Source organism: Ranitomeya variabilis, chromosome 1, assembly GCF_051348905.1.
Source record: "Ranitomeya variabilis isolate aRanVar5 chromosome 1, aRanVar5.hap1, whole genome shotgun sequence".
In the NCBI taxonomy this organism is placed as follows: domain Eukaryota; kingdom Metazoa; phylum Chordata; class Amphibia; order Anura; family Dendrobatidae; genus Ranitomeya; species Ranitomeya variabilis.
The window spans coordinates 783,189,703-783,203,576 of NC_135232.1; the positions used below are offsets into that span (position 1 = coordinate 783,189,703).

The window sequence follows — 13,874 nt, forward strand, 5'->3', positions numbered from 1 at the left end:
ACACCCATAGGAAAGGAACCGCACCGGACCACTCCCCCAGGTGAGTATAATAAAACTTATTTTTCTTATCTTTCAGGTCGGACCGGGGCTTATCAAACAATAATCAAAAAGCACGTTCTATTATCAAAGGCCGAGAGCATGATCCAATTTTAACTCTCCCAATAAGTCAGTACAACATATAAACAGGTGAAATACTCCAAAAAATAGCATATTATACATCAAAGACACTAAAAAGTACATAAAAAGTAGTTTTTATTAAATGATTAAACAATCAAAATCACATACAACATAATTGAAAATTCATAGTAAAAAAAGGGGGGAAAGGAGGAAACAAAACAGGTACACAGAGGGGAGGTCACAAGTCCATTGCAGCGTTCGTAAAAGTCTGAACAAAATATGGAATTGAACCTTAGGGTGCTTTCACACTGCGTTCTTTGCCACATTCAGTGGATCGTCGGGGCTTACTTTCGGACCCCCGGCAACCCAGAATTCAGGCACATGCGTTGACGGGACTATAATGGTGCCGACGGAATCTACGTGTATTTTGTCGTGCATCATTTTCGGGTGTATATACAGTACAGACCAAAAGTTTGGACACACCTTCTCATTTAAAGATTTTTCTGTATTTTCATGACTATGAAAATTGTACATTCACACTGAAGGCATCAAAACTATGAATTAACACATGTGGAATTATATACTTAACAAAAAAGTGTGAAACAACTGAAATTATGTCTTATATTCTAGGTTCTTCAAAGTAGCCACCTTTTGCTTTGATGACTGCTTTGCACACTCTTGGCATTCTCTTGATGAGCTTCAAGAGGTAGTCACCGGGAATGGTCTTCCAACAATCTTGAAGGAGTTCCCAGAAATGCTTAGCACTTGTTGGCCCTTTTGCCTTCACTCTGCGGTCCAGCTCACCCCAAACCATCTCGATTGGGTTCAGGTCTGGTGACTGTGGAGGCCAGGTCATCTGGCGTAGCACCCCATCACTCTCCTTCTTGGTCAAATAGCCCTTACACAGCTTGGAGGTGTGTTTGGGGTCATTGTCCTGTTGAAAAATAAATGATGGTCCATGTAAACGCAAACCGGATGGAATAGCATGGCGCTGCAAGATGCTGTAGTAGCCATGCTGGTTGAGTATGCCTTCAATTTTGAATAAATCCTCAACAGTGTCACCAGCAAAGCACCCCCACACCATCACACCTCCTCCATGCTTCACGGTGAGAACCAGGCATGTAGAGTCCATCCGTTCACCTTTTCTGCGTCGCACAAAGACACGGTGGTTGGAACCAAAGATCTCAAATTTGGACTCATCAGACCAAAGAACAGATTTCCACTGGTCTAATGTCCATTCCTTGTGTTCTGTAGCCCAAACAAGTCTCTACTGCTTGTTGCCTGTCCTTAGCAACGGTTTCCTAACAGCTATTTTACCATGAAGGCCTGCTGCACAAAGTCTCCTCTTAACAGTTGTTGTAGAGATGTGTCTGCTGCTAGGACTCTGTGTGGCATTGACCTGGTCTCTAATCTGAGCTGCTGTTAACCTGCGATTTCTGAGGCTGGTGACTCAGATAAACTTATCCTCAGAAGCAGAGGTGACTCTTAGTCTTCCTTTCCTGGGGTGGTCCTCATGTGAGCCAGTTTCTTTGTAGCGCTTGATGGTTTTTGCCACTGCACTTGGGGACACTTTCAAAGTTTTGCCCAATTTTTCAGACTGACTGACCTTCATTTCTTAAAGTAATGATGGCCACTCGTTTTTCTTTACTTAGAATTTCTATTATGGCAAGAAAAAAGCAGCTAACAGTCTATTCAGTAGGACTATCAGCTGTGTATCCACCAGACTTCTGCACAACACAACTGATGGTCCCAACACCATTTATAAGGCAAGAAATCCCACTTCTTAAACCTGACAGGGCACACCTGTGACGTGAAAACTATTCCTGGTGACTACCTCTTGAAGCTCATCAAGAGAATGTCAAGAGTGTGCAAAGCAGTCCTCAAAGCAAAAGGTGGCTACTTTGAAAAACCTAGAATATAAGACAATTTCAGTTATTTCACACTTTTTTGTTAAGTATATAATTCAACATGTGTTAATTCATAGTTTTGATGCCTTCAGTGTGAATGTACAATTTTCATAGTCAAGAAAATACAGAAAAATCTTTAAATGAGAAGGTGTGTCCAAACTTTTGGTCTGTACTGTATGCCTACTGAGGCGGGCACCCAGATAGTATAGACATTTTTATTGATACCAATTTGGGATAGATATAATGTTGCGATGACCTCTTATTGCATTTTTCTCAGATGCTGTAACAGTCGAAAGACAGCAATTCAGATGTTTACTTTTTTTTCTCATTACGTGGGTTCATTAATTTTTAATTTTGATAGCTTACACTTTTACGAAAGCAGCAATACCGTGTGTTTTTTTAATTCCTTTATTTTTAAATGGGTAAACGTGTGCGATTCGAACTCTTTTTCTGTATTTTTCTTAGGCGACTTGAGACTGCAATCGTCTAATTGCTTGTAAAGTACACAGCAATACCATCTTACTGCCGTGTATTATAATAATAATTAAAAAAAAATAAAAAATCACACTACCCTATAAATGCCAGTCACAGGTCACCATGGGCATGAAGGTCTTCATGAGAATCCTGGCCGACATGACAACCCGTCACAATCTGCTTACACAATTACAACTATTATCTCTGTAAATTGTATTAGTAGGTAATACCTTCTCTACCGCCCTGGAATTTCACTCGAATTGTCTTGTCGATGTACTTAGAGAGGTCAAGGATACTTTCCTTTTTCTTCTTTTCCTTATCCTTGCACACAAAACAAAAAAATGTTAGAATATCAAAAGAAACATGAAAATTCATGGACGCTGTGGTGATAAAGAGATTCAAGTTAGGTCACTGCATGAGGGTGGTTTGTAGGCAGATGCCTATCCAATTACATAATGTATATCAGCTATTAACCCTTTTCTGACATGTCATACACTGGGTGAAGTATTGAACACTTCACCAATCTTCTAAGTAAATGTGTTTCTAAAGGTGCAATTGACATTAAATTCTCACCAGATGTCAGTAACAATCCATCCATTCCACACCGACAAAGAAATCAAACAATAAACGTCCATAAATTACCGTATATACTCGAGTATAAGCCGAGATTTTCAGCCCACTTTTTTGGGCTGAAAGTGACCCCCTCGGCTTATACTCGAGTCAGTGTCGGCGGGGGAGTCGGCGGGTGAGGGGGAGCGGCGCGGTGACATACTCACCTGCTCCTGGCGCGGTCCCTGCATGTCCCATGGTCTCCGGGCAGCTCTTCCTGTGTTCAGCGGTCACGTGGTACCACTCATTAAAGTAATGAATATGCACGCATATTCATTACTTTAATGAGCGGTACGTGACCGCTGAACATAGGAAGACGCTGCCGGCTCCCGGAGACCATCAGTGAGACGCTGCCAGGGACCACGCTGGGAGCAGGTGAGTATATCGGGGGAGGTGAGCATTGCGCGATAGTCACCTTCCTCGTTCCACCTCTGTGCGCTGCTCTGTCTTCCATCCTCTGCACCGTTCAGGTCAGAGGACGCGATGACGTAGTTAGTATGCGCGCCGCCCTCTGCCTGAACAGTCAGTGCAGAGGATGGAAGACAGAGCAACAACAGCGATGGAACGAGGAAGGTGACTATCGCAAGTGCTGGGGGCCTGAGCGAAGAGAGGCGAGTATGTGATTTTTTTTTTATTTTAATCGCAGCAACAGCAAATGTGGCAAATGTGTGGAGCATCTCATGGGGCCACAATGTGTGGAGCATCTCATGGGGCCACAATGTGTGGAGCATCTCATGGGGCCACAATGTGTGGAGCATCTCATGGGGCCACAATGTGTGGAGCATCTCATGGGGCCACAATGTGTGGAGCATCTCATGGGGCCACAATGTGTGGAGCATCTCATGGGGCCACAATGTGTGGAGCATCTCATGGGGCCACAATGTGTGGAGCATCTCATGGGGCCACAATGTGTGGAGCATCTCATGGGGCCATAATGTGTGGAGCATCTCATGGGGCCATAATGTGTGGAGCATCTTATGGGGCCATCAACCGTTATGCAGCATTGTATGGGGCAAATGTTTCTATCTATCTTATGGGGCCACAATGTGTGGAGCATCTCATGGGGCCACAATGTGTGGAGCATCTCATGGGGCCACAATGTGTGGAGCATCTCATGGGGCCACAATGTGTGGAGCATCTCATGGGGCCACAATGTGTGGAGCATCTCATGGGGCCACAATGTGTGGAGCATCTCATGGGGCCATAATGTGTGGAGCATCTCATGGGGCCATAATGTGTGGAGCATCTTATGGGGCCATCAACCGTTATGCAGCATTGTATGGGGCAAATGTTTCTATCTATCTTATGGGGCCAATATTAACCTTTGTGCAGCATTATATGGGGCATATTTTAATATGGAGCATTATATGGGGCGTATTTTGTATGGAGCATCTTATGGGGCCCATCATGAACTGTATGGAGCATTATATGGGGCTCCTGATTCAATATGGATATTCAAAAACACTTAAACTACTGATGTCTCAATTAATTTTACTTTTATTGGTATCTATTTTTATTTTTGACATTTACCAGTAGCTGCTGCATTTTCCACCCTAGGCGTATACTCGAGTCAATAAGTTTTCCCAGCTTTTTGTGGCAAAATTAGGGGGGGGGGTCGGCTTATACTCGGGTCGGCTTATACTCGAGTATATACGGTAAGTTATGTATAATAATGAGAAATGACACAGGGAAAATGTAAAGGGAACCTGTCACCAGGTTTGGCCAACATAAGATATGGCCACCGTCTTTCAGGGCTTATCTTTAGCATTCTATAGTGCTGTAGATAAGCCCCCGAACCGACCTAAAAGATAAGAAAAATAAGTTTTATTATACTCACCTGCAGGGCGGTCCGGTCCGATGGGTTCGCAGGTCCGGCGCCTCCCATCTTCTTATGATTACTGCCCTCCTGCTTGCTTCATGGCTCCCTGGCATTGCACTCCTGACGCAAGCAGGAGGGTGGCGATCATAAGAAGATGGGAGGTGCCAGACCCAGACCTGCGACACCCATCGGACCAGACCGCCCTGCAGGTGAGTATAATAAAACTTATTTTTCTTCTCTTTTAGGATCGGACTGCTCCCCGGGTGACTATAATAAAACTTATTTTTCTTATCTTTAAGGTCAGATCAGGGGCTTATCTACAGCATTATAGAATGTTGCAGATAAGACCTGAAATGGAGTGGCCGTATCTTATATCGACAAAGGCTGGTGACAGGTTCCCTTTAACTCATGAAGTAAGAGGTGCAAAAAGCCATAGAAAGTCATCATGACACCATCTGAAATCTATCAGTAATTAGAAAGCAATCCTACCACTTAGTGAAAAATAATATCAGCTGATTCAACTGATGTTTGGAGGCCAAAAAGGCACTGCATATCATTCCAAAAACACCCTACCAATAATGAAGTTTGGAGGTGGGAACATCATCACGTGGCTGTTTTTAGCATACAGCTTTTGAAGGATGATTAGACAAATGTACTGAGACATTCTTAATAAAAATCTGCTGCCATCTATCAGGATGATGAAGATGAAATGAGAGTGGACATTTCAGTAAGACAAAGATCCCAAATACACAGCCAAGGAAACTCAATGGGTTTCAGAGAAAAAAATAAAGCTGCTAGAATGGCAAGGCCAGTCACCTGACCTGAATCCAATAGAAAATTTATGGATGGAACTAAAACTCAAGAGTTCATAGAAGGAGTCCCCAGAATATTCAGGATTTGAAGAGTGTTTATGTGGAAGAATGGGAAAAAAAATGACACCTGAGTAGTGATGAGCGAATATACTCGTTACTCGAGATTTCTCGAGCACGCTCGGGGGTCCTCAGTATTTTTTAGTGCTTGGAAATTTAGTTTTTATTGCTGCAGCTGAATGATTTACATCTGTTAGCCAGCATAAGTACATGTGGGGATTCCCTAGTAACCAGGCAACCCCCACATGTAAATCATTCAGCTGCGGCAAGAAAAACTAAATCTCCAAGCTATAAAAAAATACTCGGAGGACACATGCTCGAGAAATCTCGAGTAACGAGTATATTCGCTCATCACTACACCTGAGCAATGTTTCTCCAAACAGGAAAAGTCTTAAAGCTGTCATCAGCAACAAAGGGTTTTTCCCCATTTCATTTCTTATTATTACATTTTATTTATTTTATGGTCATTTACGGTTTGGATTTATTTGCCTGTGTGGATGAAATGGTTTGTTACCAAAATCTAATGTGAATTTCAAGTCAATAGCAACTTTAGAAATATATTTACTTAGAAAATTGGTGACATGTTCAATACTTCTGTCACCCGCTGTATATGGATGTCACACGTCTGACCAAATTACAATCAGCCGTGTTACACAACAGACCAAAACAAAATTTGGAAGTCTTCAATGGAAAATGGTACCATCTTGTCATATATTTAACCAAGACATGGCACAATTTGTGAATACACAACAGACACCAGCTTGTAACCTTCCACTGGCAAACAGATTTTGTGAAGGCTGAAAGTTGGCGTCTGCTGTATAACACAGCTACTCCCGACCCGACATGTGACACATGCATGTATGTCAGGAAAGGGTCAATAGTTTACATATACTATGTAATTGCGCAATATAATAATGGGTAAAATAAATAAGAGGGTTAAATTGCAGGAAACAATGTTATTGTTCTCCAACCACTGCCCAATGCCACTAGCATCAGGATTGTAGCTATTATCTGCAGAAAAGTGGTTATAAAAAGGCAGTGAGTCAAAAGAAGCCCCCACCCCCTCCCTCACAGTAAAACATGACAGGGCGCCGTTGTTAGGCTATGTGCACACATTGCGGATTTTTCTGCGCAGATTCTGCAGAATCAGCAGGTAAAATGACCTGCGTTTTATCTGCGGGTTTTCTGCGGATTTTGCCTGCGTTTTTACACCAGCAGATTCCTATAATAATTATTATTTATTTATATAGCACCATTAATTCCATGGTGCTGTACATGTGAAAAGGGGTTACATATTGGGTTATAGATATCATTTACAGTACACAAATTTATGATGACAGATTGGTACAGAGGGGAGAGGACCCTGTCATTGCGGACTTATAATGGAACAGGTGTAAAAACGCTGCGGATTCCGCACAAAGAATTGACATGCTGTTGAAAATAAGCCGCAGCGTTTCTGCGCGGAATTTTCCGCAGCATGTGCACTGGGGATTTGGTTTTCCATAGGTTTACATGGTACTGTACACCACATGGAAAACTGCTGTAGATCCGCAGGGTCAAATCCGCAACGTGTGCACATACCCTTAAAGGGAATCTGTCACCTCATTTTTCGTATATAAGCTGCGGCCACCGCCATTAGGGGCTTATCTTACAGCATTCTATAATGCTGTAGATAAGCCCCCAATGTAACCTGAAAGATAAGAAAAACAAGTTCTAATTTGCTCAACCAGGGGCGGTTCGGGTCCAACAGGCGTCACAGGTCCGGCGCCTCCCACCTTCATGCGATGACGTCCTCTTCCTTGCTTCTGTCGCGGCTCCGGCACAGGCGTACTTTGTCTGTCCTGTTGAGGGCAGATCGAAGTACTGCAGTGCGCAGGCGCCGGGAAAGGTCAGAGAGGCCCAGTACCTGCGCACTGCAGTGCTTTACTCTGCCCTCAACAAGGCAGACAAAGTACACCTGTGCCGGAGCCGCGACAGAAGCAAGGAAGAGGGCATCGTATGAAGATGGGAGGCGCCGGACCCGTGAAGCCCATCGGACCCGGACAGCAGCGGAACTGCCCCTGGGTGAGTATAATCTACCTTGTGTTTCTTATCTTACAGGTTACATCGGGGGGGGGGGGGCTTATCTACAGCATTACAGGAAGCTGTAGATAAGCCCCTGATGCCGCAGCTTATAGGAGAAAAATGAGGTGACAGATTCCCTTTAAAGGGTTATTCCAGAAAAATCAAGTTGTCCTCATGTTTTTTTTTTTATCATTTAGGCTACGTTCCCATGATAACCTTTTGGTGAGCTTTTGAACATATGTTACTTGAATTTTTTCAAAAACAAGCAGCATAAAAAAAAACCTCACCAAAAACTTATCGTGTGAACGTACCTTTAAAGGGGTTAAATGCATGCCTTAATTCAGTCCTCCAGTTTCAGCACTGGAGTGGTGCCACTAATGTAAAGTTCCTGCCCCTAGCATTATACTTACCAGACGTTATCTTCTGCTCTTCCCGGCACCGCTCTGGTCCCATTCTGCCATCTTTACACCGCAACTAGTGACTGAAGTTAGACATAACAGTCACAAGCTCTTAGTGTAGTTCTAGAAAAGCCTCCTTCTGACTTTCATAGACTTACATTGAGGTGTGACTTCCAGCACAGCCAGAAAACACTATAGACCAACCGAAGTGGCCCCGAGAACAGATGAAAATCAGTGGAGTAGGAGACCCGGGGCAGGGGACTTATACTAGTGGCACTACTCCAGTGGTAAAATAAAAAACACTGCAGTGGTGCTTTAACCTTAGTGACCACCAATAAGACATAAAACTGACATGAGATATAAGTGAATAGCATCCATTGATGGGAGAAAATGCAGCAGCTGTGCACTATAGCTGACACCCTGCTGCATCAGTGACCATCAGTATTGGAACGGAGCATGGCTGTTTAACCCTTTAGATGCTGCCAATAGTGACATCAGCATCTAGATGGTTAATAGTGTGTGGGGGCTCACTCTTTATCCCCATCGGCACGCGACATGATTGTGTGGTCCTGATGGCAAATCACGGTCAAAGATTGGCCTTAAGAGTCTGCAGCTGTAGGGGCCTGTTCAGAAACTAGCAACATTTAGGTGGCAAAAATAACATTTTTCTCCCTGGTCATATCACTTGCATTAATTCCTAAAAAGCAGATAAAGGGTTAATAAACTACCTGACAACCGTTTTGAGTATGTTGAGGGGTGTTGTTTTTAAAATGGTAGCACTTTTAGGGGTTTTCTAACAAACCTACTAATAAAATATATTTGAATATTAAAAAATGACATTAATAGAATAGTTTCCCTCAAGAGCACACCCTAAATCACTTTACCTGACTGCGGAGGTTGGTACCCCCGCTCAGCATTGTCTCAACCTAGGAAACCTTGTCTCAACCTAGGAAACCCTACAGAGACCCTATACCATAATGTCCTCCCCTACTAATAAAGGCTCCCATAGAGGAGGAAGAATTTCAATAGAAGTGAAAAGTGCTTAAAGGGAGAGTGTAGAAAAAAAACAGAGTCGGGGGGGAAATCAGAAATTCATCCAAATCCCACATTTCTACAAAATCCTCTCAAAAATTAACAAAGTGAATTAAAGATCGAGGAACCTCACATAGCTGCCATATCATCATGACCTCAACACGTCTCTCTACTACTGGCTCATCGGGAGGTACGGAACAGGAGCTTCATCATGGGCAGTGTATCAAGGTAACGGCCCAGGGAAATCAGCCACCAATGGTGTCCCCCGGGGCCATTTACCACTATTTCTTCCCTTCAACGTTTCTTAGGGAATGGTTATTTTTATCTCTTAATATTAATCAAGAGTATATTTTATGGGGGGGGGGGGGGTTATGTTGGATTTTCTAATGTATAGCTCCCCAAAGTCACTTCAAAACTGAAATGGTTCCTTTAAGAAACAAAAAAAATAATCAGTTTTGTAAATTTAGGTGTTTTTTTTTTTAAAGTGAAGTTACAGTGTTGAAACATTCCAGAGTTATTGCCACATAAAATGAAAAATAACAGATTTGAAAAAAATTGGCCTGGTCACTAAAGGGTAAATGGAGTTTTATATTTATTTTCATAACTCAATAGTGTGTGTGTTAGAATAAGAAACTTTGTAATATCTCTTATTGGAGAAATCCTCATTCATTCTCAATGTCTGGGTAACGGCAGCCTTCTTTCCCATACCAAAGATGCGAGATGACGCTTGGTGCTTATAAAGTTCTATGGAGACTAGTAACCGGTTTCAAGAAAGCTTGCAGCAGAATGGCCATATCCTCCCTCGCCCATAGAATATAAAAAGCACCAACTGTTCTCTCAGTGAGGTAACAGTCCGGCGTGCCTTACCCATGAATTGAGAATGTAGAGAACGACGCGCTGAGGAGGAGAAAGAAGCAGATATCTGTGAGAAAACATTGCAAACCTTCTCACGTTCCTGTACTATTCATTTATAAACGACAAGTTGCTCTGTAATCCTGATACACTGGTAACAGTTATCACAAAGAGCTCACAAAGGGCCCAGGCAATATGGCTGCACATGTGCCACTAATAGAGGAGCTCCTAGGACCCCATTACTCAGCCAACCTGTCAGGAACCGCACTACAGCACCTCACATGCCAGACCCCGGCGGCCGGGTAACACAAGCACTGCGCCACACTCAGGGCCACACACGACATGACAGCTATCATCACTGACAGAACAATAACAACTCAGAGCAGTCTTCCCTCAGACACTTTTCAAACCGTTTCCCACTCACCGCCATCTTTCCGCGCCTCTTTGCAGCCCGGCCCGGAAGCTTCCACTTAAACTGCTTCCTGGGGGTTACCGCATCATCATCCCAAATTCTAGTATCTCATTCCGTCCTCGTTTCTACGTCTCTAAACTAATATCTAATATAACTTAGATTTACCATTGTGTTTAAGTGTAGACTAAAGCAGGCAACATACTAACTATCCAAAACCTAACATTGAGTCAATCGACCTCCCTCATGCCCAGATTTTGGTACAGCCCGCTCACCGGCCATATCAAACAGCAGAGGTAAAACTATGACTTGGCGGCCATTTTGTCGTAGTCTTTACCTCAGGTCTTCTTGTAAATGGCTGCACAGTTATTCTGAACCCGTGGGGTGTGTGCTTCGTCAGATATCTTTCTTTTTCAGGCAGATCCCACCTTAAATAGTGCTAGAGAAAAAAAAACTGTCAGAAAAGAATGAACATATGCATCTCTATGTAAAAACGACTGTCTGTGCATAAGTTCGGTCTTTTTGAGCCTGTTTTGACTGCCTCAGGTTTTTATAGCCATGAAGTGACAAAAATAAGTGACATTCTTCAAGTCGTTTTGATTTGGAAGCTGTCACTATTTTATATATAGAATGCAGAAGAAAAAAAAATCAGCAAAGCCACTGCAAAAGACGTCCACATGGACATCAAGCGAAAACGCTGCTGGTGTTTCCTGAAGCGTCTCCTGCTTCAAAAACGATGCGGGTACGCCGGCATCTAAACGACGTCGTGTGCACATACCCCTAATGTTATGTGCACGGAATGGTCAGTGTCACCCTATGGGTAGGTTCACACGACCGGTGTCTCCACATGAGAAATACGGACCGGTTACTCTGATAAGACTCTGATCCGAGCTTGACTTGAGTGGCATCAGTATTTCTCGTATATGTGGAGAGGGGGAAAAAAAAGTTTCTCCACCTTGTACTTTATGCCAGTACGTGAAAATCCGACTGCACTCAGATATCATCCAAGTGCGGTCATATATGTGCTGGGGTGGGCCTGAGCCGTTCTCCTCCTCAGCTACATCTCGGGTATGTTCCCTATATGGGTGGTGCTACATTTACACTTTGTATATGTATATTTGTGTTAGCACTGCTGCACCTGTATGCCTCGGGAGATATTGCCATCGCACACTAATTTGGCATGTAGGGTGTTAATAACGCTGCTTGATTTGTTATATTGATGTACATGAGGAGTTGTTTCTGGTCTCTATGCGCTCCATGTTGGTTGTAGGTTGTTTTACCCACCATTGTCTGTTTTCCTTGTCATTTGTTTCATATATTAAATAAAATTTATACTTTTCTATTATATGGATTCTGTGCACCATTTTTTTAGTGTTTTTTTTTCTGCTTTTTCAGCAAGGGTGTGTTGTCCGTAATATCCAGACTAACAGGTTTCTGTTATTCGTTTTTTGATTAATTTGCTTCCATCATGTTTATATGGTTACAGTTATTTTGCCTGTTGTGTATTCCTTGCAATCAGATATCATCCAAGTGCAGTCATATATGTGCTTGTGTTGCATCGGGGGAAAAGCAAGTGCTTGATTCCTCAGGAGCTAAGAGACACATATATAATCGATGAAAGATTGATTGCTATTCTACTATGGGATTGGTTTGAGCTGAGCTGGTAATCTTAATCCCTTTGAGACTAAGGCCGCCCTCACACATGCGAGTTTTACGGACGTAAGAGCGCAGAAACTACGTGCGTAAAACTCGCATAACATACGGCACAATGCTTCTCAATGGGTCTCGTCCTATCAGCCGTATATTACGGATCCGTAATATATGGCGTTCTACGGCCGTACAAAATCGCAGCATGCTGCGTTTGTCAGCATATTGCGCAAAAAAATCACCAATGAAAGTCTATGGGGGCGAGAAAAATACGGATTCCACACGGACCAGCAGTGTGACTTGCGAGAAATACGCAGCGGTGTTAGTGAAAAGTCGGTAATTCAATTGCCGGCTTTTCATTTCTCCTGCACAAACCCGACAGGATATGAGACATGGTTTACATACAGTAAACCACCTCATATCCCCTTTTTTTTGGCATATTCCACACTACTAATGTTAGTAGTGTGTGTATGCAAAATTTGGGCGCTGTAGCTGCTAAAATAAAGGGTTAAATGGCGGAAAAAATTGGCGTGGGCTCCCGCGCAATTTTCTCCGCCAGAGTGGTGAAGCCAGTGACTGACGGCAGATATTAATAGCCTGGAGAGGGTCCATGGTTATTGCCCCCCCCCCCCCCCGTGGCTAAAAACATCTGCCCCCAGCCACCCCAGAAAAGGCACATCTGGAAGTTGCGCCTATTCTGGCACTTGGCCACTCTCTTCCCACTCCCGTGTAGCGGTGGGATATGGGGTAATGAAGGGTTAATGCCACCTTGCTATTGTAAGGTGACATTAAGCCAGATTAATAATGGAGAGGCGTCAATTATGACACCTATCCATTATTAATCCAATTGTTTGAAAGGGTTAAAAAGCACACACACACACACACACACACACACACACACACACACACACACACACACACACACACACACACACACACACACACACACACACGATTTAAAAGTATTTTAATGAAATAAACACAGCGGTTGTTTTAATATTTTATTGCTCTCTCAATCCATTTGCAGACCCTCGCTTGGCAAAACAATAAACGCACAATATACATACCTTCTGCTGACCCGTCACGTCCCACGAGGTAATCCATCTGAAGGGGTTAAAATAATTTACAAGCAGGAACCCTGCAAATGCAGCTGTGCTCGTGCTTGTAATTCCCTGGCGAATGAAGGAAATGTAGGTCATTGACCTACATTTCCTTCAGTTGCGGTGATGCGCCCCTGCTGGATGTTCTCATGAACTGCAGCCTGGGAACTTTTTCCCACGCTCCAGGTCATATGAGGACATCCATCAGGGGGCGCATCACCGCGACTGAAGGAAATGTAGGTCAATGACCTACATTTCCTTCATTCGCCGGGGAATTACAAGCACGAGCACAGCTGCATTTGCAGGGTTCCTGCTTGTAAATTATTTTAACCCCTTCAGATGGATTACCTCGTGGGACGTGACGAGTCAGCAGAAGGTATGTATATTGTGGGTTTATTGTTTTGCCAAGCGAGGGTTTCCTAATGGATTGAGAGAACAATAAATTATTACAACAACCGCTGTGTTTATTTCATTAAAATACTTTTAAATCATGTGTGTGTTTTTTAACCTTTTCAAACAATTGGATTAATAATGGATAGGTGTCATAATTGACGCCTCTCCATTATTAATCTGGCTT

The 13,874-nt window shown here is 43.2% G+C and overlaps 1 protein-coding gene across 1 annotated transcript in view; it reads right to left on the minus strand.

Moving 5' to 3' along the window:
- Positions 1-10,689, minus strand: part of LSM7 (LSM7 homolog, U6 small nuclear RNA and mRNA degradation associated) — a 31,479-nt gene extending 20,790 nt beyond the window's left edge. The window contains exons 1-2 of the mRNA XM_077272637.1: positions 10,566-10,689; positions 2,729-2,819 (exon numbers count right to left, since the gene is read on the minus strand). Of these exons, the coding sequence (XP_077128752.1) occupies positions 2,729-2,819; positions 10,566-10,571 (97 nt within the window). The 5' untranslated portion in view covers positions 10,572-10,689. The remainder of the gene's footprint in view (positions 1-2,728; positions 2,820-10,565) is intronic.
- Positions 10,690-13,874: the final 3,185 nt, after the last annotated feature.